Source organism: Notamacropus eugenii, chromosome 6, assembly GCF_028372415.1.
Source record: "Notamacropus eugenii isolate mMacEug1 chromosome 6, mMacEug1.pri_v2, whole genome shotgun sequence".
NCBI lineage: Eukaryota > Metazoa > Chordata > Mammalia > Diprotodontia > Macropodidae > Notamacropus > Notamacropus eugenii.
This window is the reverse complement of record NC_092877.1, coordinates 122,322,977-122,350,222: the sequence shown is the minus strand read 5'-3', so window position 1 is coordinate 122,350,222 and position 27,246 is coordinate 122,322,977. Positions and strand designations below refer to the sequence as shown.

The following is a 27,246-nucleotide window of genomic DNA, read 5'->3' as shown; positions in this document are numbered from 1 at the left end:
AGGAGACAGCTTGTTTTTGCATGACCATTTCAGGTAGGCTCTATTCAGCAGCCTGTGTCTTGTTTAAATGAGATATGCAAAGGAAGTTGAGCACCTGAAAATACTGCTGTGTCTTTTCAGTCATGTCCAACTCCCACTGAGTTTTCTTGGCAAAGATATTGGAGTGGATTGTCTTTCCTTCTCTGCCTTGTTGTTATTGTTAGGATTTCTGTTGTGTTTAGTGTTTGTGAGCTCCTGCCAACATCTCTTTTCCCACCCAGTATTAGCCATAGCCTGGGACATAGCATCTAAGGAGCCTGCCACACACACCCCTACCCCCCCAGCCTTTCAATACTGACTTGTATTTGAGGGCTCAAGTTCAACTTTATTCCCCCCCAGGTACCTGGGAGCAGAACCATCCACAGGGTGGAAGCCTGGGCATTTTTTTTTTTTTGCAGGGCTCCCTATCTATATAATCAATTTTATTAATTTTTTTGAATTTTATTAACACTATTAAAATTTTATTAAAACAATCTATAAGCCCATGTGATATATATTGATTTATTGATGATGATTTGGAATAATTAGTTTTTTATAAATATGATTTACAATTTAAAATATCCTGCCTTATGGAGCTGAAATAACTCTCTAAAATTGTAATTCACTTGACTTCTCTCCTTGTATTTCTATGTTACCATGACCACTGAAGGTTAACGAATGAATCCTCCTCCCATCCATTTTCCCAACTATTAGAAACTCCATTCCTCAGATATTCCAGGAAAACAATACGATGAAGTAATAACTCATCTTATTCCAATGCTACTTTCAGTCTCTCAACACACCAGAAATACCCATACTTCATTTTCAGAAAGTGTTTTCCACACCATCCCATAGTTAACACCCAGAAATGAGAATATACTGAACTATCATTCCCCAATAATACACATTTTAATAAAAACTGAAAATATAGTCATTTTTACAAAAGTATATATCAAAGAATAGGGGTGTGGATTAAAAACTTCATCATCTATTTCTACATGTATCTTATTAAAAAAAGATCCTTCTTAGAAGGCTCTGATAATAATATTCATTTTTATGAAATACATAATTTTAAAGATAATTTTTGTTGTGTCTTACTCTAAGGTTTAATTTGTGTTTTTTAAAATATTACTTATGCGGTCAGCACAAATAAACTAGCAAATGGAATATTAATACTTACTTCACATTTCAGGCTTCCTGTTTTCTGAAACCACTGATACAATAACTTTTTCTGACAATTAAAAGAATAATCACTTTTAAAAAATATAAAATATACAAAAATTATGACTTAAGAAAATGAAATTAGGTGGAACTTAGATTTCACTGTTTGATATAAGTTGATAACAATATTTTCTTATAAAAAATTGCTTTGTTCTTTGCACTATTGCTTAGTAATAATGACTACCCTTAATAAGCATCAACTGCATTCCAGGCACTGTTCTAAGCACTCTGTAAATATTATCTCATTTGTTCCTCACAACAACCCTGGGAGATAGGGGTTATTATTATAACTGGAGAAACTGAGGCAAACAGGTTTTATTGTCATTGTTGCTTTGATCTTTCTTTTTTTATGTAACTTACCCAAGGTCACAGCGTAAGTTTCTGAGACTAGATTTAACTCAGGTCTTTCTGACTCCAGGCTTAGGATCTATCAACTACACCATTCAGCCATCATCCACTTGTGTTATATGTTGAAAGGGGGCAGATCATCCTGTCTTGTGTTCTTGGTGTCTGGTACAGAGCTCAGAATCACTTTTCTTCTGTAAAATGGGCAGCTAAGTGGTGTGTTGGATAGTAGTATTGGCTCAGACACTTACCTGTTGTAGAGGAAGTCACTTAACTTCTGTTTGCCTCAGGTTACCTAGTGTAAAATGGGAGTTTGCCTCTACCTCCCAGGGTTGTTGCAAGAATCAAATGAGATAATATTTGTAAAGTGCCTGACACATAGTAGGTTCTATAAAGTATTAATCTTCATTATTAATACTTTCTTAAGTCTAGATAATCAAAATACAATAAATCAAGCCCTAATTTTTAGTGATTATCTATTTCTGAGGTTTAAATGCTCACACATTAGAGCTCAGGAAGTCTTAACCAGTCTGGTGACTGTGGTTCAATAATAATAATTATTTATTTATATAGCACTTCAAAATTTACAAAGTATTTCACATCCATTGTCTTCCTTTAAGCTTGCAGTACCCCTAATTATTGGTGTGAATAAAATTCCAAGATGGTCTGGAGTAGGACTTTATGAAGAGGATAGTCACTATGACCAAAAATTCAGCTATTACCATGATATATTCAGTCATATACCTATGTGATCTATATAAATTCTATTCAAAATAGGCATGGCCTCCTGGGGGCCTCCTGGCACAACCAACCCCATAAGCCCAAGGTTTGATCCCCAAGGAGTGCTATCAGTCAGAGGGTGGGCATTTGTGTCACATACTCCACAGTAACTAAGGCTTGTCTCCATCTAGCCACGCCTACCTTTCATTCGTTATAGCCTAAACCTGCCCCCCTTCAATCTCTTTCCCTGCAGTGAAAATTCCTAACATTTTCTCTTCTAAATACAGCATTAGTTTTTCAGGATAGTTATAACCCACCTCCAACATGGGCACTCCCAACAGCAGATGGAGAGATACTATTGAGAAAATAAGTCTTCTCTGCAACACCCTGCTCCTCCCCTGCACCCAAAATACCCACTGGGAAAAACAAGATATTAATAAGGGTGTATGATCCAAAACCTTTTACTATCAGATTTCTACACATTCCCTGCCTTTGTAGTTGGTTATAACATGTTTCTTTTTTTAACAATTATATTATATCATGCAGATAGTGGTGTCATCTCTCTAGTTTGTTGAATAGTGTTTGGGGAGCTTTTGGGATATAAAACACGTTTCAGCTCCTCTTTGCATAAGTGATTCAGGTTTCATTGGTTGTATTGTGGGCTATTAGAGTATCCTGATGTAATTCTTTCTATTTTTTTCAATCTCTCATATTTTTGTTGTTATTGTTGAGTCATTTCAATTGTGTCTAACTCTCTGATCCCATTTTTGGGTTTTTTGTTCTTTGTTTTGTTTTGCTTTGTTTTGTTTTGCAAAGATACTGGAGATACTCCTGAGGCAAAGTTAAGTGACTTACCCAGGGTCACACCGCTGGTGTCTGAGATGAGATTTAAACTCAGTTCCTCCTGACTCTAGGGCAGGTGCTCTATTCACTCTGCCACCAAATCGGAGAGTGAGGGAGTGGATGAAAGAGTATGTATGTACATTTTAGTAGCTCTTGGGATCTAGTTCTGAATTGCTTTCCAAAGTGACTGAGCCAGCTGTGGTAAATGGGGAGATAAGAGTAGAATGTTAAGGGAAATGTTGTTATTCATGCAGAACAAATTACTGCACTACGCAGGGTGGGCGAGTAAGTGCTCATCACGTCTGGGGGCGCGGACTCTGTACCGACATCTTCAGCCGATACCGAGGGCTGCAAACACAGGCTTCGGGTGCTGCTGGTACCCTGCGCGCTGCATCATCCCCGTGGCGTTCCGTAGCTCTCCGCAGGTGTGGAGACGAGATGGACAGCTCTGTAGTTAGCTTGCTGCTGAAGACTACTGCTGCTCTGCGGAGAGGCTTGCGGAGAGGCTTTACCACCGCGTTGTTCAGCTACCAGGAGGCTGCGGCCGCCAGCCCTCGCCCGACCAGGCAGGTGTGGAGTTCACCACCTGATTGATCGCCCCGGCGCTTCCTCCTCTCCGCTCCTGGGTTGTGTTTTACCTAGCTGTGGCGGGGTCGGAGTTTTATGTACCTGCATCTGGAATACCTGAGCATTAAAGATGTAGTTCTCTGGAGACTCTTTGCATATAACGATGAAGATGGTGCCAAAAGTGCTTTCTTCTCTGGTTAAGGACTGAGATCCTGAGGCATTTATAATTTCATTTAAGTTGGAGATAGAACCCCCAGTTGTAATTGATCATATTCAGAAGACTCTGGAGAGGTATTGTCGTCAGGTTGTCGTGGCAACATCCCTGAGCCTTGATGGTCCTCTGTGATTATTCTAACCAATGACTTAGATACACAGTTGTCTCTCTCAGATTAAGAAATGGGAAAAAAAGCTATGAAAATAGAAGAAAAAGATTGTGAGTAACCTACAACCTTGACACATAACTTTTATAGATGAGGAAAACTGAGCCAAAGTGCTTGTCTATCAAATCAGAAATTCTGTACTGGCCAGTGGCTTTTGAGAAGAGGGTGGTTTAGAGCAGCAAAAGGCATCTTTTATTTTCACAAGGAAAAAGAAAAAAAAAAACCGTAGGAAGATAAAATAATGTTGGAGCAGAAAGTGAATGAATATTTAATTTCAAAATGTTTTTTTCTTTTAATGACTATTTGATGCTTATTAAAAATGAAAATGAAGGCTGACCAATTCTACTTTATATATGCAACCTTACCACTTCAAGTGGGAAAAGGAATAAAGGGGATGTAGTTCTCATTTTCTTTTAAAAATGTACACTAAGCTTACCAACAATCTCGGCAAATATAATCAGAGTATCAAAGGCATAAAAGCCCAAATAAATTAATAAACTCCAAACTATTTTTGTTTTGATAGAAATGTCTATATATGTATATATAAACTTTAACAAGTAAAAAAATAAAAATCTATTAGGCAAAGTCAAAGCTGTATGAAATCTACTAATTAGAAGATATGTTATAATTATATCAAAATCTTAAAAACTTCATTTTGTGTTTTTTTAATGGAGAAAAAGACAGACACAAATGTCAATTTTTATTAATCATTTTTTGTTAGGGTAAAAAAAGCAAATTATGAGCATTATTGTATTTTATTATTTCTTCCCCTACTCCAAGTCTTTGATTTTGTTTATTCTTTCTACTGTTCTGCCCTGATTTCCTGCCTTTGATGTTTACTAATTCTGTGACTTTGGGCAAGTCTATTAACCTCTAGGGAAAATTCAACTTCCTTATCAGTAAAATGAAGGGGTCTTAGGTGACCTGTGAGTGTCTTTCTAGATTTGGATCTATGATTCTGTGACCCTATTATCCTATGTTTGTTGGAAAAAATATATAAAATAAGTAAATAGGGTGAATCAATCAGCACATGTTTCTTGAATGCCAAGTATTTGCAAAATGGATTCTAGGCATTGTGCAGGACTCTATCCTTCAAGAACTATGACTCTTTCCATCAGCACAGATCATAATTCCTCTAAAGGATGAATTTTCATGAGTTCCTGTGGCTGACAAAATTCGATGATGACCAGCATTCTAGTGGCTATCTGATACTACTCTGAATTGATTTGACTGGTTCTTAACAGACAAAGGCACCTACCTGTGAGACACAGCGTGATACTACATACTTGACATCATTCTGCAAGATCTTGCATTTAGTTGGTATAACATAAAAGAACTCAGAGGCATCTCCATGCCCAATGTGGCATCACAATAAGAGTTTAGTGGAGGACTAACACTCCAGTATCAATCAGTAGGTCCCCATTTGTTCTGCTGTGCCCCCAAACTTATATTTTTAACCTATTTTGTATCTCTGAGAGGATCTTTCCTCTCAAAGAATGGTGTCATGTCCTGGACTACAGTCTTTCTCACTGTTACCAAATATTCTGGACACTGACTACTTGTCGTCTTTGTGTTAGTCCTTCACTGCCAAAGAAGACCATGCCATCAGAGAAATGATGACATAACTTGCATTTCACTTTGTTTTGAGTGAGGGAGGGCTGTGCAAGGTCACCACCCTCACTTGTCCTTGGAGCCATCTGAATCCAGTGACCAGATATTCATCAAGATGACTGGATATGGCCCAGGATGCAATGGGAGATCTTGGTCCCTTTAGGCCAAGGTCTTGTCTTCATGATATTCTATCTCTTAAACACCTACATTGATGTCATGCCCACCTTTCAGAGGGATGCCTACCTGATGCCCACCACAGTATTTCCCTGAAACAAATTACTTGCCTACCTAAAGCTTTGCTTACTGCTTTCTACCATACTCCCCTCCTTCTCTGACCACTTGTTCTAGATTCTTCCTAATGACCACAACTGGGAATTTCTTGGATCATCTGCCCACTCTAGAGGTGATCTCATTTCTCAGAAAGCTATTGAGAAATATCAACCTATCACTGAGTTACAAAGAAACTTATGAAATTGTTAAAAAGTTGGAGATAACTTTGGTGTTGTAAATACTGAAGGTCAGCTTTTGGTACTAAATCCTTTCCCAGCAAACTCACAAGTTTCTCAAAGAAGTTGCGAGAACTTTGGCACCTTTCTTTCTTATAATTTCTTCTGGTTTGCTTTCCCAAGAGGTAAGCATTTTTCTTCTTTTCACAACTAAGATACCTATATCATTCTATTTTTTCAAGTTCATTAATGTCTTTTGATTTTATATCATAATCATTTTTCAAAGTTATTATAATTTACATCTCATTGCTAAGTAGTAAGGTTAAACAGCTTTCTAGTCATTTAAAATGTTTTTATTTTTTATGAACTTGACAAACATCAACAAATAGGGACATTTTCTTATTCAAAGAACACAAAAAGAGGATTGTATCTGACACTATGAAGGAATGAATGAAGTATTTATTAAGAGCTTACTATGTGTAAAGCACTGTGTATACAAAAAGAAGAGCAAGGCAGTCTCTACCTGTAGGGATCTCACATTCTAATGTAGGAGACAATGAGAGGCTTCAACTGCAAGTCAGATAGAAAGATCCCATGGTTTATGGGGTACAGCAGCAAAACAGATGTTAATGCTTTAATGTCGTTTACACAGATACAATCATATCTATTTGTGTAGTCCTAATATTTGTTGGTGTCAAGGATTGTGTTGAGAAACACTTTCTTTTCGGGGTCATCAGTAGCTGTGACTTCACCACCAGCAGGTTCATTTTCCAGGCTTCATCTAGACGTGCAGGTTTTGCTTTCCAAAATGGTGGCTATGGACACTAAACTGGATCTGGTTCAATGCTTTATCCATAATTGGTTCTTAATAAATATTTGTTGAATTTAATTTCTTAACTCAAAGCTTACTTAGCACTGTTTGGTTCATCAAAAAGTTCTTTCCCATATGAGCAAGGAGTTTTCAAAGGAAGAAATTCAAGCTATTAATAATCCCATAACATGCTCAAATAATTAGAAGAATGTAAATTAAAGCAATTTTGAGGTTCCACCTCAAACATCACTTACTGATAAAGATGAAAAGAGGAAAGTAACAAATATTGGAAGGACTGTGGGGAAATGAGTACACAAATGAACTATTGGTAGAGAATGAATTGGTCCAGATATTCTTATGGGTAATTTGGAAGTATGTTCAGAAAGTTACCAAACTCTTCATGTTTTTTCACTACTATCCTGTATCCCAAAGAAGTCAGAGACAGGAACCGAGGATCTATATGCACAAAACTGTAGCACCTCTTTTCATGATAGCCAGAAATTGGAAAGCAAGGGAATGTCCTCTTATTTCAGAGGATCTAAACAAATTGTGTTATGTAAATGTAATGGAATATTTTTGTGCCATAAGAAATGATTGAATGGATAATTTCAGAGGAAACTGAGAATACACCTATTAACTGATTCAGAATGAAGTAAGCAGAACTAGGAGAGCAAATGTACAATAATGACAACATCACAGAGAAAAGCAACCTTAAAATACTTTAGAACTCTGATCAATGCAATGAACAATTACTGTCCAAAAGGGTGAAGATGAAACACATGACTCACCTCTTGAGAGAGATGTGATGAAATTAAAATGCAGGAAGAGACCTACATTTTCTGATATGACTAATGTGGCTAAAATTTTGCTGGACTATATAGCTATGTACGGAAGCGAGAACTTTGTTTATCAAGTTGTCTTTTTTTTTTAATTGATCAAAAGTGGGAAGGTAGTAGGGAGAACATATTAATTTTTTAAAAACATTTGTTAATTAAAAATAGAGAAAATAAAACTTTTTAAAGTTTTTAAAGTTCATTTCTTTTTGCCTTCCCCAAAATACAAACAATAAAAAAACATGGTGTGTCTTGTGCTCAAGCTATTGGGATAAAAATCTTTGGTATTTGATCATGGGAGAATAGTAAAGCTTTTACATGATCTTCTTAATCTCTGATATATTTAAGATCGTGTTTCTTATCAAATTACCCTCTTCCTAGTTAGGATCACTATTTAAGTCTGACCTTTCCAAAGCTCAGTTTTCTTGTTGATGCCCCATGGATAGGATAACTTCAACTGGAAAGATCAGGTAAGAACCAGTGAAATAATGTCCTACAAAGACAGGGTAGTGCCATGTTATATAGAGGTAATTTAATGGACAAATGAAATAAAATTGTAAAACAGGGAGGTACTGCTATAGTGGAAAGGATAGTCACTGGATTTGGAGTCAAACAAATAAGATTTTGAAATTTACTTTTGCCATCAACTTGGGGGAACTTTGGGCAAGTCACTCACTCTCTGGACCTAGTTTTTTCATTTGAGGAAAATTATGTATGGAATGGGGTTTACTACTAAATCATCTCTGAGATCCCTTTAGCTGTAAATCTATTATAAATTTGTCTTCACTTCTCTTGCTTAAATATTCTAAGTGCTTTATGGTGATTAATGAATTTTCTTTCCCTAGCATGTCTGGAATAGTTATTGAATAAATGAACAGGTGGAGGGATATTTGCAGTTGCTTCTCTATAGTCACTTTTTCAATCCTCTGTAGGGAGGGTGAGGAGTACAATGCAGTTCCGACTAGGATGTCTTTTGGCAAATTATCGTTCCTCAGAAGCTAGGTACCAAGAGAACTGACTTTGCAGCTGGGGACTGTACATATGTCTGTTATGTTGAATTACTTAGCTAGGAGTTTCTTTCTGCTCTTAATATCAGCAAAATTCTACAAGTAGCCTCTGAATGTTACCAAGAAATGGCCTCTCCTGAATCCCATACTTTCCAATTGAAAACTGAGCAGGTAAATTGAATTTTCAGTTTTCCAAATAGAAGTCATCAAGAGTATGAGGATGTTCAGGGAGAGAGTGTTTTACCATTCCAGCACTGGTAATCACCTTTATAATCTGAAGTTGTAGGTTTCTCCCCTGCTCTTCCAAACTCCCCAAGGGAAAAAAAACAAAAACATTTAACCGATTTCTACATGAACAACCATGAGACTTCTCACTCATTCTTCATGGAATTTATAAGACTAAAGCAGGTTGCAAATATGCTAAATTAAATTGACATAATAAATAATAATAGCTATAATATTAATTGCTATAATAAAATGTGAATAGGGCTAAATATGCACAAGTACACATGAAAATTCGTGTGTTAACTGTGGTAAGTGCTTCGTCATTATTATCTCACTTGATCCCTCACAACAAATCTGGGATGTATATACTATTATTATTCTGATTTTATGAATAAGGAAACAGAGGCAGGCAGAGGTGAAATGATTTTTCCAGAGACACACAACTAGTAAGAGTCTGAGGCCAGATTTGTACTCAGGTCTTCCTGACTCCAGGTCTAGCACTTTATCCATGATATCACCTAACTAGCAAATTCCCTCAAAGCCTAACCCTACATGGAGGCATTATGTATACCATTAGTATTTTGTTTACAGCTATTGCTCAATAAGTATCTGTTTCTTGACTGATAGATTAAATATGTCATTTAAAAAGATCAGACAACCATGGAATGTGTCCTTGTCTACAACCACCCCAGTGTCATGTGCATCCATCCAGACAGTTTAGTAGCTAGCTTATGAGAAAACACTAGTTGGAGCCTTCTGTTTGAAAAATACAACTTTGTAGTCTCCCAAAATAAGGGCCATAGACCCAGATCTGTACTACCACATCAATATAGAATTCTGTGTAGTCATTCAACGAGCTGAGAGAACCTTACTAGCTGCCTGCAGAAAAGGGATAAATCAGCTCTACACATTTTCCTCTGTGGGTTGGGGTTCTGCTGCTGTAGAGGGTCAATAATGGAGAGGATTTTAACTCCATCATCCTCTCACTTCTGTGATGTTGAAAAGGGAGACTTAGTTACTCCATGGCATTGCTATAAGATGTGGAAAGACAGAAATAACCATCCAAAATGGATGTTTCCCCTTAATTTAATTTGTTAGGCATTGTTTCTTTACTGAGAGAGTAAATTAAAGGCCAAATGGATAGAATCAAGTGAAATGTTAGAAAGTAAGAGAAGGCTCAGATTAAAAGCCAAGGATCCAAAATCAATGGCCTGCTTTCCAAAGATAATATTCAAGCAGATTTTGTATTCTATGGTGGTGGACTAATGCTACCATGACTCTTCTTGCTGTTTGCCAAAGTAAATGCAGAAATTTAACTCTTCCATATCTTTCCTTTATTGTAGTAGAGCCATGGTCTCCACCACCATTGTCTCTTTTCCATTCCTGGAATAAAGTTCAGAGGTTACCACCTCGGCATCCTATTTTTAAAAGGTTGCCAATCATGGTTTGAATGAAAATAAGAAGAGCTCTAATTTATGTAACACTTTCAAATTGTTGTTGTTTTTCAGTTGTGTACAACTCTCTGTGACCCCATTTTGGGGTCTTCTTTGTTACTGGAGTGGTTTGCCATTTCCTTCTCCAGCTCATTTTTACAAAGAAGGAATTGAGGCAAACAGGGTTAAGTGACTTGCTCAGGGTAGTGTCTGATTCCAGTTTTGGTCTCATGAAGATGAGTCTTCCTGATTCCAAGCCCAGTGTTGTAGCCATTGTGATACTTTACCTTCCCACTTTCAAGTAGATTGTCAAAATTTAATTATCTTCATTTTACAGGTAAGGAAACCAAGGCTCTGAAAGACTGACTTATACAAAGTTGTGCAGTTAGGAAGTATCAAAAACAAAAGTAGCATAAATGGCTGGTTCAAAACAAATAAAATAAAACTTCACAAGGAAAAGCATAAAATCCTGCATTTTCTTTAATTGGACATATATTTACTGAGCACCCAATACATATAGGTCCCATAAAAACAATCTGGTACATAACTAGAATATGACTTTGCTTAAAGAAATTTATGTGAGAAGCACTTAGAATTTATAAATGACCACAAACACTAGGGGAACCAACGGTGTGATTTAGCTTCTAACAAAATACTCATCCAAGTTTAGAAAGTTAGCATCTTAGCTTAAGGAAGGTAAGAAAGCAGACTTGGTCAGACCACACTGAAATAATATGTCTAGTTATTTTCACCAACCTTAAAGGTAATGATGTAGCCAAATGGAAGGCAGCTAGGGAGTTAATTATTTACAGAATCTGTCCTATGAGGCATTGTTATGGGACTTAGGAAATTTTAGGCTGATGAAGAAAAGGGGGAGAACTTGATAACTCTTCAGATTTGTTATGTGAATAGCAGAATAGACTTGTGACGCACTGTTGTTCAAGAGGGAAAAAAATTGGTAACAGTAGAGAGAAGGTCAGATAGCAGGTAGATTTCAACTGAATATAAGGAAGAATTTTCTTACAATTAGTGGTGCCCAATGAATGGAATAAGTTGCGTCAGGGTAGGAGCCTCTCAGTTACTGGAACTGTTTAATAGAATTCAGATATGAAAGGAACTTATTCTAATTGTCTCAATTCACTGATGAGGAGAAGGTACAAAAGCAGAGGCTATTGTAGAAGAGACTCTGGTCTTAGGATAGAGATTTAACTCCATGATATCTTAAAGCCGCCTTCCAATTCTAAGATTCTAGGATTATATGGTGGTAATGCTGTTGAAAAGTATGGGTCCAAGCAATATAACATCTGTAGCTCTTGGGAGCCTTAAAGAATAAGGGACTTTCAGGTGAGTGTATTTCATGGAAAGTTGGGTTGCAAGGCAGAACCATTGGAAATTCTTACGTATAGAACTAAAAATTTATTGATGTCACTTAAAAAAATAGAAACTCAGAGAGCTCTATATAAAATTCAGGCAGAGGTATTACATGTTCTTCAATAGCTATATATTTCCCAAACAGGGAATAAACAAAAACTTTGCAATGTTTTCTCTGAGGCTTTTTTAATCTCCTGAACTTTCTACCTCAAAGTAAACAATGAGTACCGGAAAGAGAGAATTTGACTCCTGTGGTTTGAAAAAGGATTTGAAATCAGCCTAGATATCAGTTAACATATTTTTAATGATGTAAATTTTTTTAAAATTTAGATTTTTGAGTAAAGCCTGGAACTATAGCCACCATTTGTGGGCTTTATTCCACTGTTGATCAGCAAGGAGGTTTTAACGTAATTCATTTTACTAACCTGGTTCAGTTCATCCCTGCTAAGGTAGTCTAGTGCCCTCTGCCCTTGAGGAACTGCAATATTGGTGTTAGATAGTGCCAACACTCAAAGAGCCTTAGCCTTACTGCAGCTCAGAACTCTAGAACTCAAATGATCCACCAGAATCAGCCTCTCCAGCAGCAGGGACCATAAGTCTAGGCTACCATGCCTGGTAATTTAAATCTTTTTAAATAGATGTCATCTTACTTCATGCTGGAGCTTTGTGATTTTCTTTATCTTTCTTGAAAGTTTTCAGTTGTTATGTACCAAATGCTCATATTATTAAACGATGACATTTGTCAAGGTTTGAAAACATCTTTCTAAATTTTTCCTTTTTTTGATAATTCAACCACAAACTCACATGCCTCATTAGAGCATGAAGGTGACTTTGGGTTCTTGAAGTCTATGCCATCAGAACATAGCTTGGCAAGTCTTCCCAAGCTGAAAAGGCTTGAACCTGGCTATGGATGATCTATCTGTTGTCCAAGGATCATTGTAGATAACTTTGAAGAGGCTCATCCTCAGAAGGGAGATTGGTGAAGTTGTATGATCTGAGTTAAGTAAAGGAAGTACCCACTTGGAGGCCATAATTATAGGTGGCTAAAGTGTTGAAACAAGTAGAATATGTTTATAAGAATAAACATCCAGGGAATGTGAAGCTCAGGTTATCTGTTTCCTTATTGATTTGTTGTTAAAAGTTTCAAAGTGACCAATGAGATGAAATAATTTTTATTATTGAAATGTACTTTCTTCTTTCATGTCTGAAAAGTAGTTTCCTATTTTTTGATTCTTAATTTTTCTCAACCACTAGTAAAAGGCTTCCAGACAAGTAGTTTGACAAACTAAAGTCAGTTAAGAATGATCCCTTTAGTCACAGGGGTTCTTAACCCTGGGGTCTCTGAATTTATTTAAAAAAATATTTACTAACTCTGTTTTGATATGAGTAATCCAGAATATTCTATTTATGTCCTTAAAAGCCTTATTCTAAAAGAGAGAAGACAGATTCACCAGACTGCCATAACATAGTAAAAGATTAAGAACCTCTGCCTACATGTTATCCACTTTGAAGTTCCTAAGATTTAATTAATAATACCTAGCATTTACGTAAAGTTTTAATTTTTGAACATTTTATATCCTCAAAGCAAACCTGTGAGAGAAGAGAAAAGGCTATTATTTCCACTTTCAAGATGAGGAAGTTGAGGCTCAAAGCAGTTAAATAGTTTATCCACAATTACATAGGTAGTTTACATCAGTGATGGAATTTCAATTTAGGTCACTTGTAATTCCAAGTTTAGTGTTCTTCTCCTTATGTCAGAGGAAGTGATAGTCCCACTTTAGCTGTGGTCAGATGAGTTCTGAAGGACAATGCTAAGTTTTGAGGATCATTCGAAAGGAGAAACATTGACAAGCTGTACTGTTTCAGGAAGATGGGCAGCCATGATGGTAAATTAGGAGATGCCATTAGAATGCTGGGTTGTCACATCCAGGAATATTCATTTTGGAGAAAAGAGGCATGAAAGGGGGCATGGTAGGTGTTTTCAAGTACTTGATTGGTTAGAACTAAAGTGTTGAAAGGGATCTCAGAGTTCAACTAGTTGAATCCCAACTAAAGTATGAAATCTGTCTGTAAAAGCTTTGACAAGTCATTGTTTTCCATTTGCAAACATCTCCTTTACCATCATCATATCTAATAATAGGGACAGCTCTAACAAATAGAAAGTTTTTTTTTCTTATATTGAGCTGAAATTTGCTTCCTAACTGTCTGGTCACTCAGACTAATGCCCTTAAAGTCATCTCTGACTCTTCTCTTTTCTTGTTGCCCTGTCCTACCCCCACTTCCTAATAGCAAATCAGCCCCAAATCATAGGGTCATAGGCACATAGATTTGAAGCTGGAAAGGGTCTGAGAGGTAACCAAGTCCACCCCTCCCTTATTTTACAAATGAACAAACTGAGGTCCAGAGAGAAAAGTAGTTTTTCCAGGCTCACACAGCTAGTGAGTGTCTGAGGAAAGATTAAAGTTATGTCTTCCTGATTTCAAGTCCAGCACTCTAACTAACCACTTCATCCAGATCTTTTTATTCTATTGCACACACATTTGTAGTGATCTGTACTTCTTCAAATAAGCTTGTATTAAATTATTTGTGTGCCTAGTTGTACCTAGGGATACGCTGGCAAATGTTTAACAACCAGCTCTCCAGGAAAAAAATGTGCATGGGAAATTGTTTTACATTTAATCTGTATTATTAACATTCCCCCCTTCACTTTCTGAAATCTAAACAATCAACAAAATGATAAACTCTAATTTATAGCACTTACTGATATCTGAGGTGAGAAAGCTCAGACTTAAAATTTAACGATGGGATCCCGATGAGCTGAGTCCAGCACAGCCCCTGCTTTACCCTGTCACTTCTCCTTAGGAGTTGGGAACTTAGTTTTTGTCTTTATATAGCCAGTGTTCTTAGACATAGTAAGCACTGATAAATGTTTTTGACTTGAATAGAATTAATAAATTTTAATATGTGAGAGCAGGTCTGATTTGTTGTTCATTTTTATATTCTCTGAAAAAAGCTAACTCAGTTTCCTTCACATTGTAGAGGGTCAGTTAATATATGTTGAACTTGAAGATGGATTTTAGTTTTAGTAGCTTTAGCTGCCATGAACTGATATAATGAAGCTAGCAGAACTAGAGGAGCAGTTTGTACATCATAATCATTTATATGGTGTTTATTATGTGCCAGATACTGTGCTATTAATTGTTTTTTTATCTCATTTATCCTTACAACCACGATGGGAAGTAGGTGCTATTATTTATAGCACCATTTTATAGATGAGGAAACGGAGGCAAAGAGGGCGAGCAACTTGTCCAGGGTTATATAGAGTTCTGCAGCCGTAAGTGTTTTAGGCTCAATTGAAACTCAGGTCTTCCTGACTCCAGACTCAGTGCTCTATCCACTGCATTCTTGGTAGAAAAACAATAATGACAATATCGTTGTTATTTGTCCTTTGGTCTCTAAGAGGACCATGACGTCAGGAAGATGGTGCCAATGATTTGCAAGTGAATTGGCTTTCAGTGAGGTAAGACTGTGCAAAGTCACCAACCTCATTTTCTCCTCTGGAGTCATCTGGGTCCAGCAACAAGGTATAGATGAGGACAACTGGAGGTGACCCCCAATGACAATCACAATACTGTAAAAACAACAAATTTGACAACTCTAAGAACCATGGTCAATGTAAACTAATGATAGACCATACTAGATGTTTATACATTTATAAAATATGTCACATACAAACACTGAGAGAATTTGTTTTACTTGACTATAAATGAAAAATTTTTTTCCAGTGGAGTTGGGAATGGAAAGGAGATGAAACAGATTTCTTTTAATTAAGGAAAAATGGAGGTGGGAGAGATGAGGTCACTGTATTATTATTTTTACTTAACTCTTTTACTTTGCTATCAGAGGATTATTTCTCACAAAGTGGAAAAAATCAGTAATGTATATAAGGTAAAAACAGAACATATCTATAAAACTTTTTTTTAAAAAGATGCCTTAGATTAGAGACATTTTCAGAATGACAGCTTTTATGTACAACTTTGTGGAGTTAAATTCCTGCATAGAATATATCTTCATCTTTTTCATGATATGACCAAGACAGCATGGCATAGACAGAGGGATATTTGGGCTTGGGGTAAAAAAAACCTAGGTTCTTTATTCTGACATACTAATTGTGTGACCATGAGCATGTCAATAACCTCTCAGTGTCATAGCTAAACTTACATAGACTACAGTTACAGGTAAGTTGCGAAATTGATAGAGGGATTTCCTAATGAAATCACTGGTCCTCTTTCCTCTGTCCCATTTCCAAAGGGGGAGGGGGCTGAACTCAGATGATTTGGTAAAATAAAAAAACATTAATTTGTGGAAATCTGAAATGTTTTTACTTTTCTTTTTAACCTAGAGAATTAAATTGTACCTGTGAATCAGGTACAAACACCATATAAAGCTATTACTGTCTTTGAGGAAAAAGATAACTGCTTAAATATATTTTGAATCATCTGAGACAAAGTGATTTCCATAGTGAGTATCATCATGTCCAAGAAGTCTGTTTGGCTACTTATTCTTCCTTTGACTCTAACAGGAACAGTCTTCAGTGGGAATATTCTGATTTGGCCTACAGACGCCAGTCACTGGCTAAATATTAAGATCATTATAGAGGAACTGATTCAAAGAAATCATACTGTCACTGTGCTGACATCACCAAACACTCTCTTCATTAAATCCAGTCCTGATTTGCAGGTGAACTTTGAGGTGTTTCCTGTTCCTTTTGGGAAAAAGGCTATAGAGTCCTTGATTCATGATTTGATCATGCTGTGGTTAGACCACAGGCCAACCTCTTTGACACTCTGGACATTCTATCAGGAACTGGGAAAATTCTTTGAGACCATTTTTAAAATTAATATGCAGATCTGTGATGGAGTGCTAAAAAACCAAAGGTTAATGGCCAAACTTCAAATGGCAAGATTTGATGTGTTAGTAGCAGATCCAGTAACCATCTGTGGGGACCTAGTTGCTCTCAAGTTAGGAATTCCATTCATGTACACCCTGAGGTTCACACCTGCCTCCACAGTGGAGAGACACTGTGGGAAAATCCCAGCTCCTGTGTCCTATGTGCCGGCTGCCTTGTCAGAGCTCACAGACCAGATGCCCTTTGGAGAAAGAATTAAAAACATGTTATCTTATCCTCTGCAAGACTATATATTTCAGTCCTACTGGGGAGAATGGGATTCATACTACAGCAAAATTTTGGGTAAGTCTGGGTTAATCTATAATATTTTCTTTTCTGCTAACTGTTTTTAAGCCCTGAACCAGGCTATCAAAGGAAACAACTTATTACCTGGAGGGTAGAAAATGACTCAACTATAAAAACGAAACATTTTACCAAGAAAATGGGAAGAGCACTTCACATAATGTTGGTTTCGTGAGAGCTTTCTTCCTTTCCTAATAAAATATGAAAATTCTTATGTGAGCTAGATGAGGCACTCCCACAATCTCTGTATCACCCCTAGGTTGTTTGGAAGGAATACGAGAGGGTGGGAACATTGTTGTTACCATTTAAATTCCTTGAACCAAATGTAAATTCAAGGCTCTGATCTTCTTTCTTGCTTTCTCTTTTTTATTATTTGTAAAGGTTTTTTGTTTTATTTTGTTTTGTTTTTTTCACCATTAAGTTGATTGGGACTTGAAGAAATAACATGCGAGAGTGTTTCCCCCTCTTTTTTGCAAGGATTTATGTATGACATTGATGTCATATTTAAAGCAGTAAACTATTAATCATAGCGATTCTTTTATTTCCCAGGGACCTTCCCCAATGAAACATGGTTTATCTATTCTTACCTTTGCCAAAATAGTATACTTACCTTTTCAGTTTGGTAGTGTTATTATCGCTATTGATGATGCCATTGTCAACACCATTAGTTATTATTAACAGTAATTAATTTTTTCATATGGTTCTTTAGGGTCTGCAAAATGCTGTACATGTATTTCATTTGATCTTCACAGCAACCCTGGGAGATAGGTGCTATTATCATTCCCATTTTACATATGAGGAAAGTGAGGTCAAGAGAAACTGAATGGTTTTCCTAGGGTCATACAACTAGTGAATATCTGAGGCAAGATTTGAACTGGGTGCTTTTCTGACTCCTACTCTAACACAAAATCCACTGTAACATCTACGTGCTTAGTCACTTTGACACCTAGTCACATTTATACTATATTTAGATCTCATTGTAAAAAGAAGACAATTTTCTCATAATCGAACACTATTTGAGTCTAGTAGTGGTTGAATTAGCATTTGGGACTCCTGGGGTTACGTTAGAAAAAAAAAAACTGCTTTATTTATTGGTGATAAGCAAGAAAAAAAAAGATAAGAAAAAATGTGATTCATAAAGCTCATCCCCTGAGGGTAAATAGTGCCCATTTTCAGAAGTTTTACAAAGTTTTAAGAGTTCTGAAAATTAAAAAATGTGTGCTTCTACAGCTATAATTACTAACTCACGTCTATCCTCACTCCCTTTCCCAGGCCTAGTGGCTCCCTGATTTGACAGGCTGGTAAATATGAGCCAGAGCTCATAAATATGAACCTACAATTAAGCAGCTCCAGAAAAAGGCAAATTTCGGAGACTGAAAGAAATCAGCTAAGTGTGAACTCTTGAAAAATTGTGCTGAGTGGCCTGGAACTGAAAACCCTTCCATGCCTGAACATACAATTGCTTCCCTAACGCACTTTGATCCTATTTTCCAATAATTTGTCCATAATTGGATGACTTGTCTAATTTGGGAATCTCTGTAATTTACCTGGACCTTACCCTTGAGGCTGTGAATTAAGCTCCCATTATGTGCTTTATTGAGAAATTTTTAAAAATAAAGAATGTTACTTCTTGACACCAGGCAAAAATGGAATACTTCCAACACAATTGAGTGAAGCCCTCATGGCAGACTTATGGACAAGAGTTGAGGATGAGCAGACATTGACAGGTTGTGATCTTTACCACAGAAGGGAATTCCTGTTGAGATTAACGGTCCATTAGAGTATTTGAGGATAGGATCAGACCATTAAATGCTTGCATTCATAAGTGATAGGTTATATTACATGCTGAATCTATGTACTAGACTTGGACTCTGGAAGACATGAGTTTAAATTCTGCCTCAGACGCTACATAGTCAATGTTGTGTAACCGTGGGTAAGTCACTTAAACTCTCAGCTTCAGTTTCCTTATCTGTAAAATGGGGATATTAATAGAACCTACTTCATAGGTTTGTCTCAAAGCTCAAGCAGGATAATATATGTAAAGCATTATATAAGTGCTATTGTTATTACTGTTATATGCTTGTATTCAAAGAGTTTTTTGATGCATTGTTTGAAGATTTTTATTGTTTCAGAGTGGTGATTGTAGTATTTTTTTTTCCTTAGTTTTTTAAGGGGAAATTTCTCTTTGTTTATCTAGTTCTAAAAATCAAGGGAGGGAGGGAAGGAGGAAAAGAGACAGACAGGCCGACTCTTGGTAAGCTGATCTATCTAAAGAGAGGGTTTATCTACAGCTTGCAAATTGAGTTAGTGAATGCGTGTGTTTAGATTAACGCATTACTATCTCAGGTCTTCAGATAGTTTCTGCTTCCACATTAGCTGTTTGTCTTGTTACTATTTTGCTGAGAGTGAGGTGAAATCTCAGTTGCTTTGATTTGCAGCCTGTTTTTTGGTAGCCTTTTAAAGATGAATTCATATAAGGTAAGCAAACCTTTTAACTACACTAATCATGACTATGCCAGATAAGAATAAATACATGGATTGGTCAACTTTCTTTGAGTCATATCCCATTCTTAATGCCACCTCATAGGGTCCTTCTCTTCCTTTGAAATGCAGAACAAGTACCAGGAAAATTTTCCAGTTTCTCAACGGCTAGTGCCCTCTCTCCCCAACTAAATTGTATTTAGCTACTTGAATTTACTTACTTTACATTTCTTTTGTGTACATTTCACATCCACTTCTAGTCTCCTCCATTACAACATAAGGGTCATTGAAAGTAAGGATCATTTCATTCTTTGTACAATACAAGTACAGTGCCTAGTAAAATACCTGATAAATAGTAGGTACTTAATAATTACTTGTTGATTGATTAATGTGTTGATTCAGGAGCTGTACTTTCTAGGCTTATCAATCACTTCCACTGTTTCTTCTCTCTGGGAAGAGGCCCATATGCCATTGGAGTTCCATTAGACCAGGGGTGGGGAATCTGGGGCCTCAAGGCCACATGTGACCCTTTAGGTCTTCAGGTGTAGCCCTTTGACTGAATCCAAACTTCACTAAGTTGGTGTATAATATTATTATAGATTTTAGTTTCATTGGATGACTCTGCTATGTTGTCTGAGAGAAGTGAAAGTCTTTATCCCACATACCTTGTCTGAAAAGTTTTCTGTGTTCAGTCATCTTTGAAAAGGGTCTTTTGACCACTTTGAAAAGCATCTTCCTAAAAAAAAAACCTCACCAAACCAAATCCTTTGACCTTCAGAATGGAAAATATATATTGTAATAACCCTTCTGAAGGCAGCTCTCCCTATGTTTGTAAGAGGTTATATCAAGAGTAGAATATCATTTTCCCACCTCCTCTATAGATTCCATCTAGGTTCTTCTGGGAAAGAAAAAGTAGAAAGGACAGAACCTGAGAGGTACAGTTAAAGTGAATATGTTTGCTGGATTTTAATTCACTAAGGTGGGGTGGTGTAATTTAAGAGTCAGAAAATTTGAGTCTGAATTTTACCTCAGTGACTTACTAATGGGAAAACTCACTTATTGTTCCTGAGTCTTAGTTTCTTCCTTTGTAGATGTGCTTTAAGAATACTTCTACAGAGTCATCATGAGAAAAGCTCTTTATAAAAATTTACAAGTCTTAAATTTTCTCCCCCTCCCTCTTCCCTCCCTCCGCAAGACAGCATGTAATCTTTTGTGGGTTCTACACATACATTCTAATTACCCACATTTTCACATTAGTTATGTTGTGTAGAAGAATTAAAATGAATGAGAGAAACCATGAGAAAAACCAAAACCAAACAAAATGTAACACAAGAGAAAATAGTCTGCTTCATTCTGCATTCCAACTCCATAGTTCTTTCTCTGGATGTGGATGGCATTTTGCCTCAACAATGTTTTTGGGAATGTCTTAGGTCCTTGCATTGTTGTGAAGGGCTAAGTCTATCAGAAACACAGTCACACACTGTGGCTGTTACTGTGTACAATGTTCTCTGGGTTCTGCTCATTTCATTCAACATTAGTTCATATAAGTTCTTCCAAACCTCTCTGAAGTCTTCCTATTCATTATTTCTTATAGCACAATAATATTCCATTACATTCATATACCACAACGTGTTCAGTCATTCCTCAATGGATGAGCAACCTCTTGATTTCCAGTTCTTGGCCACTACAAAGAGAGCCGCTATAAATATTTTTGTACATATTGGACCCTTTCCCATTTTTATGATCTCTTTGGGATATAACCATAGAAGTGATATTGCTGAGTCAAAGGATATGCACATTTTTATAGCCCTTTGGGCATATTTACAAATTGCTCTCCAGAATGGTTGGGTCAGCTCTCAGATCCACCAACAATGAATTAGTGTTCCAACTCTCCCACATCTTCTCCAACATTTATCATCTTCCTGTTTTGTCATGTTAGCCAATCTGATAGGTGTGATGTGGTACTTTAGAGTTGTTTTGATTTGCATCTCTTTAATCAATAGTGATTTAGAGCATTTTTAATATGACTATAGATATCTTTAATTTCTTCCTCTGAAAATTGTGTGTTCATATCCTTTGATCATCTATCAATTGGGGAATGACTTGTATTCTTGTACATTTGACTCTGTTCTCTATGTATTTTAGAAATGAAGCCTTTATCACATACACTAATTGTAAAAATTACTTTCTGGTTTTCTGCTTCTCTCCCAATCTTGGTTGCATTGGGTTTGTTTGTGGAAAATCTTTTCAATTTAATGTAATCAAAATGATCCATTTTGTACTTCATAATGTTCTCTATCTCTTGGTTGATCATAAATTTCTCCATTCTCCATAAATCTGACAAATACACTATTCCTTGCTCCCCTAATTTGTTTATAGTGCCAGCCTTTATACCCATATCATGTACCCATTTGGACTTTATTCTTGTGTATGGTATCAAGCATTGATCTGTGCCCAGTTTCTGCCACACTATTATCCAGTTTTCCCAGCAGTTTTTGTCAAATAGTGAGTTCGAATCCCAGAAGCTGGGGTCCTTGGGTTTATCAAACAATAGACTGCTCTATTCATGGACAACTGTGTCTTGAGTACCTAACCTATTCCACTGATCTACCCCTCTGTTTCTTAGCCAGTACCAAAGGGTCTTGATGATTGCTGTTTTATAATACAATTTCAGATCTGGTATGGCTAGGCCTCCTTCCCTAGCATTTCTTTTCATTAATTCCATTGATATTCTGTACCTTTTGTTCTTCCAGATGAATTTTGATATTATTTTTTCTAGCTCAAAAAATAATTTTCTGATAGTTTGATTGGTATGGTACTGAATAAGTAAATTAATTTAGGTAGAATTGTTATTTTTATTATATTAGCTCGGCCTACCCATGAGCAACTGATGTTTGAGAAAAGTTCTTGAAAACTTAAAAAAATTGTGACAATGTACCCCACAGGTAATATCTGTTTCTGCCTCAATTCCCTGGATCAGATACTTCTTCAATGCAGATTTCCTGTCCTCTAGTGCCATGGAAGGATAACTGTTATAGTGTTGCTAAATTTGTAGAACAAGTTCTATACTTTCTTTCTTAGAGACAGGCAATATTTTTATTTTCTGGAAACTCCTGCTAGCATTGTGTCAGAAGTTCTAGGCAGAAATATCAAGCTGCCCAGGACATGCTGGTCTTCTAAAAGGGAAATGCAGAAATACTGCAAAACAAACCCCACATGGCCTTCCCTGTGATACTTGGGTAACAGGTTGTTTACACCTGGATTCTTTCTTCTGATGTGCAACTTTAACAATTAGTTGTAAAAAAAAATAAAAGATGTACTTGGAAGAAAGAAAAGTTCCAGGGTTTTGTAGCCATAAGCACTTTATCTCACTATGTGGCTAAATTCACAAACATCTGCCCCCATATTGGCCAATTCATTTTCCCCCTTGTTTATCCCAGACCTCCTTAAAGATAGTACTTCCTCTCTGAGATCATCTGCAATTTATTTTGTATGTTTATGTTTAGTTGTTTGCCAGTGAAGTCTTTGACAATAGGAATTGTCTCTACTGTTCCTTTCATCCCCAATGCTTGACACAGTGCCTGGTGCACAATAAGTCCCTAATCCATGCTTGATTTGACTTTTTTTCTTCTTTCTACCATATTTTGTTTTTATCTTTTTGTCCAAGGATGGCACCTTAGGTTCCAATGCTGGTTCCAAGAGTAGCTCATTCTTCGATGGGTTTGTTGTTCAATAATAATGAGAACTTGGAAGAAACTTCTCAATGAAGCTGTTGCAATTGCATCACTTGAACAAGCAAACATGAAAAGTCTGGGGTCATTCTGTCTTTAAATGTCCATACTCAAGCCTCCACTCAAAATTTTCAAATACTAGAGGGTAGATGTTTTCCAAATACGATGGGAGCAATCAAGCATTTGGATGGGTTATCCACCTACCCCACCTGCACACAAACTATGAAAAGAGATGGCTGATACTATAAAAATATTAAGCTGTGAGATTTTCCTGTTCCTTATGAGCACCATAAATTGGTGCCTCCCTCCTTCAAAATAAATCTAGAAGGGGCATTGCGGGTCATCTAGTTCAGGACTTCTTAAATTTTTTTCCACTTTCAACCCTTTCAGTGTTTCCTAAACTATGGGTTGCAACCCCATATGGGTCCTCTCAAATGACAAAACTTTAAGCTTAATATATAAACTTAGTTCAGAATTTAAAGCTCGAAAAATGAGTAAATACAAGAAAACATCAACAATAAAGAAATATTATGGAGCCAGAGATATTTATGACATAAACCCAGAAGATAAGAATAACTCTATATATCATCTACAAGCAAAATTTCAAGAAATTAAAGTCTAAAGCCAGAGATTCACCTTTCTTTTCCTTTCTTGGTTACTTTGGATAGTATGGTTTTCAAATTCCCATTCCACTTACAAGTACAGTTAATTAAAGAGTCATATACTCAGAAGAACAAGAGGCCTTCTAGCTTAACACCTTCATTTGACAAATGAAAAGTTAGAGTCTTAAAGAGATACTGTGATTTGCCTAAGGTCCCAAAGCTAGTTAAAGTCCACAATGTATGATAAAACTTCTCCTTCTTGAAAATCAAAAAGTCTCCAATAGGCCAACTATATAAAATGAAGTCAGAATGATTGCTGAACTCATAGTTTTTGTTCAACTAAGCTTCATAATTTGCTTCCATTCTCTATGTAACTGAAACCTTAAAAATAATTGGTGTCACTTCTTTAGGACATAGCTTAACCACATGATCTTTATCTGAAGGTTTTAAATAAAAGTAATCTATTGTGGGTTGGCTGTTATATTAGCTTGTGCATTGGCAGCACCTGGTCACTGTAAAATAATATTTTAATCAGACAAAGCATTCTCAGTTCTAACATTGCTCTGCATTTCTGTGACTGGAACAGATTAAATTACTTATTTTTCCTTGCAACAGCCAATCCCATGATAACAGGTTTTCTCAGGTTTTGTGTAAAAGAATAAAATTAAAGGTGAAATAATGATATATGGGACATTGGTAAAGAATACAGACTATTATCACCCTCACCTGTGGGTAGTGCAAGCAAATTATGAGGAAGCTATCCTATTGCAGTGATTAAGTTATTTCTTTATATTAGTGAAATTGTCCGGAAGAGATTTTAGGTACTGGCTAAAAACAATATACAATCTTTCGGAATAGCATTGGCCATGAGGATAAAAATCCAGATGGAAACATGCTGCTGCCACCTAGTGAAATCTAGAAAGAGGTGAGAATTGGTGTCACTGTTACATTTTCTTCACTGTTCTATACCTCAAAACTTCACGTTTTCCCCATTCTCCCTTCTTCTCTTTCATTCTTGTGTAAAAAATGTGCCAAGAGAAATTCCTCTCCTAATGGCCTTAATCTCCTCTTTCCCATCTCCAGGTCCCTGTCCATTTGGTGATTCCACAGACCTCTTTCCTGTCTTTAATCTCTCTTAACCCAGTGCTTCATCCCCTTTTTTCTACAAACATGTCCACATTTTCCCCATTTAAAAAGTTCTACTTTTATCCCATCAAACTATCACTGTATATCTCTCATTTCTTTTCAAACCAAGTTCCCCACTACAGCCTTTGTCAATTGTATTTGGTCCCTCATCATTTATATATCATTTGCAATGCATAGGGTTTATGTAGAAATGGGAGAAGTGCCAAAGGCAGGGTGTAGAGTTTGGATCACTGCCAGCAAACACCTCCCTCTTCTGCCCAGAAATGTGATCTACATATAACTATCTCACACATGACTTTACTTTGATGAAAAAACATTTTGTTAGATTGTAATATTCTGGGACCCACAGGTTTCCAGTGTTTGATTTTTGGGTTCATTTTTTTTGTGGTTCCCTTCAGTTCACTTTATCTACATTTCAAAATATAATGCTCCCTCCCCCCAACCTCCATCTAGAGAGAATAACCAGGCTCTGTGAATTTCACCACAGTGAAATAACATGCAAGTTCCTCCAGGAGTTGTTCTCTTATTCTTCTACTATTGTTAGTAAACTATAGTACTTATCTGTGCTTTTTATTTAATTGGAAGAGAAGGAATATACAGAAGATATAAAAGACTAAGTATGATGTCTGTCTGCAAATAAAAATTTTGCTGACATTCAATGGAATATTTCCAGTGCTAGACACTTGATGCAATAAATTTAGATAGTATTGTTATTTTTATTTTATTTGTGCATTCTATTCATGAGCAATTAATAAGTTTCCAATTCCAATCAAGGAGCCTTTGTTAAGTATTTACAACATATCAGTTTCAGTGCTAAGTGCTGGAAATACAGATGCAATCAGAAAGATAGCCCCTGCCCTCAATGAATTTATATTTCAGTGGAGAGAAAACATACATAAAAGGGAACTGAAAAGTGGAATAGATATTTGTTGGGGGCTTTGTATTGTACAGAAAGTCCAGGAAAGACAGGAATGAAACCTGGAGAGAAATAAAGGGATGGGTGGTTTGGTTTTCCTCCTAAAAAGTAGGAAGAACCAGCCAATCAGAGGGAGAGTACACATAGGACCAGAGGGTATTTCCAGTGTGTGAAGTCCAGGATTCTGGAAAGACCCTTTTATCATCCTCCCTCCAATAAATTGTAAACAGCTTATCAATACCAAATCTCTTCTTATTTTTTTAAAGATACCTTTAGATTTTTTTCTCTTGACTCCTGAATTTGTATTTCAATGTTTCTTTTCAACTCTATGATCTCCCTCCACCCCTGAAAAAAATCAGGAAGGTTTGAAAATCATCTGTTTCATTGAAGGTATAGTTTTTCCCTTGTAGGATTTTACATTGAATTAGATATTCCAAAAGGCAAAGAAAAAAAGGTCTACAACCAATAATTTATCCAGAAAATACTGCCTCATTATATTTTTGCAATAACCCTGTGAAGTATATGCTATTATGATTGCCATTTTACATTTGAATAAGCTGAGGCAGACAGATGTTAAATGAATTACTAGATTTAGAAAGCTAGTAAATGTCTGAGACAAAATATGAACTCAGGTCTTACTGACTCCAGGTAACACTCTATAGGTACACTCTATCCTCTACACCAACTAGCAGCCTTTAGGATACTAAAGGTTATAGTACCAGTGCAATATTTACAGTACCTATGGCAGCCATGAATATGCTGGTGAAATTCTGAATCATGAAATACAACAAACTCTCCACATGGAAGACAGAACCAAAGCATTTATCCAGACACCAGAAAGCCAAATCCATCATAGTAACAAAGAAATCTATACACAGTAACAATGCAGAGGGCATTACCATGCCCAAGCCATCCCTCTGTTAGGCTTCCCACAAACCAGCTCCCTTAAACAAATCACAAGCAGGATCCCTTAAACAAAATCACAAACCAGCTTTCCCACCCATGCTAGCCATCTGCCTTTCCCAGGTCTGATTGCTCTGTGACTAACTTCCTCTCAGCTCTGCTCTAGCTCTTTCTAGTCCAGCCTTCCTGCTCTACCCTTTCCTATTCCATGTGACTTGACTCATATGACTCAGGCTTTCATTTGACTTAATCAGGTCACATGCGACTATTAATGGATGGGAAAGATCTTCCCACTAAGAAGCAAAATTACTTTAACAATAAGCAAAAATGCATTATCAATACAATGGTACACACACTTGCTCGCACACACATACATCCCACATAC

At 36.5% G+C, this 27,246-nt stretch overlaps 2 protein-coding genes across 2 annotated transcripts in view; both read left to right on the top strand.

Moving 5' to 3' along the window:
- The window catches only part of LOC140511757 (UDP-glucuronosyltransferase 2A2-like), a 255,003-nt gene that overhangs the window by 6,785 nt on the left and 220,972 nt on the right, over positions 1-27,246 (top strand). The window lies entirely within an intron of this gene.
- LOC140510815 (UDP-glucuronosyltransferase 2A2-like) lies at positions 16,239-18,862 on the top strand. Its single transcript, XM_072619684.1, has 2 exons — positions 16,239-17,082; positions 18,723-18,862. Exons 1-2 carry the CDS (start codon positions 16,365-16,367, stop codon positions 18,860-18,862), a joined length of 858 nt encoding a protein of 285 aa, XP_072475785.1. The 5' UTR covers positions 16,239-16,364.

Coding starts and splice junctions, on each gene's coding strand:
- LOC140510815 (XM_072619684.1), top strand. CDS start 16,365: ATGTCCAAGAAGTCTGTTTGGCTACTTATTCTTCCTTTGACTCTAACA. Junction 17,083..18,722: donor ATACTACAGCAAAATTTTGG/GTAAGTCTGGGT, acceptor TCTTGACACCAG/GCAAAAATGGAATACTTCCA.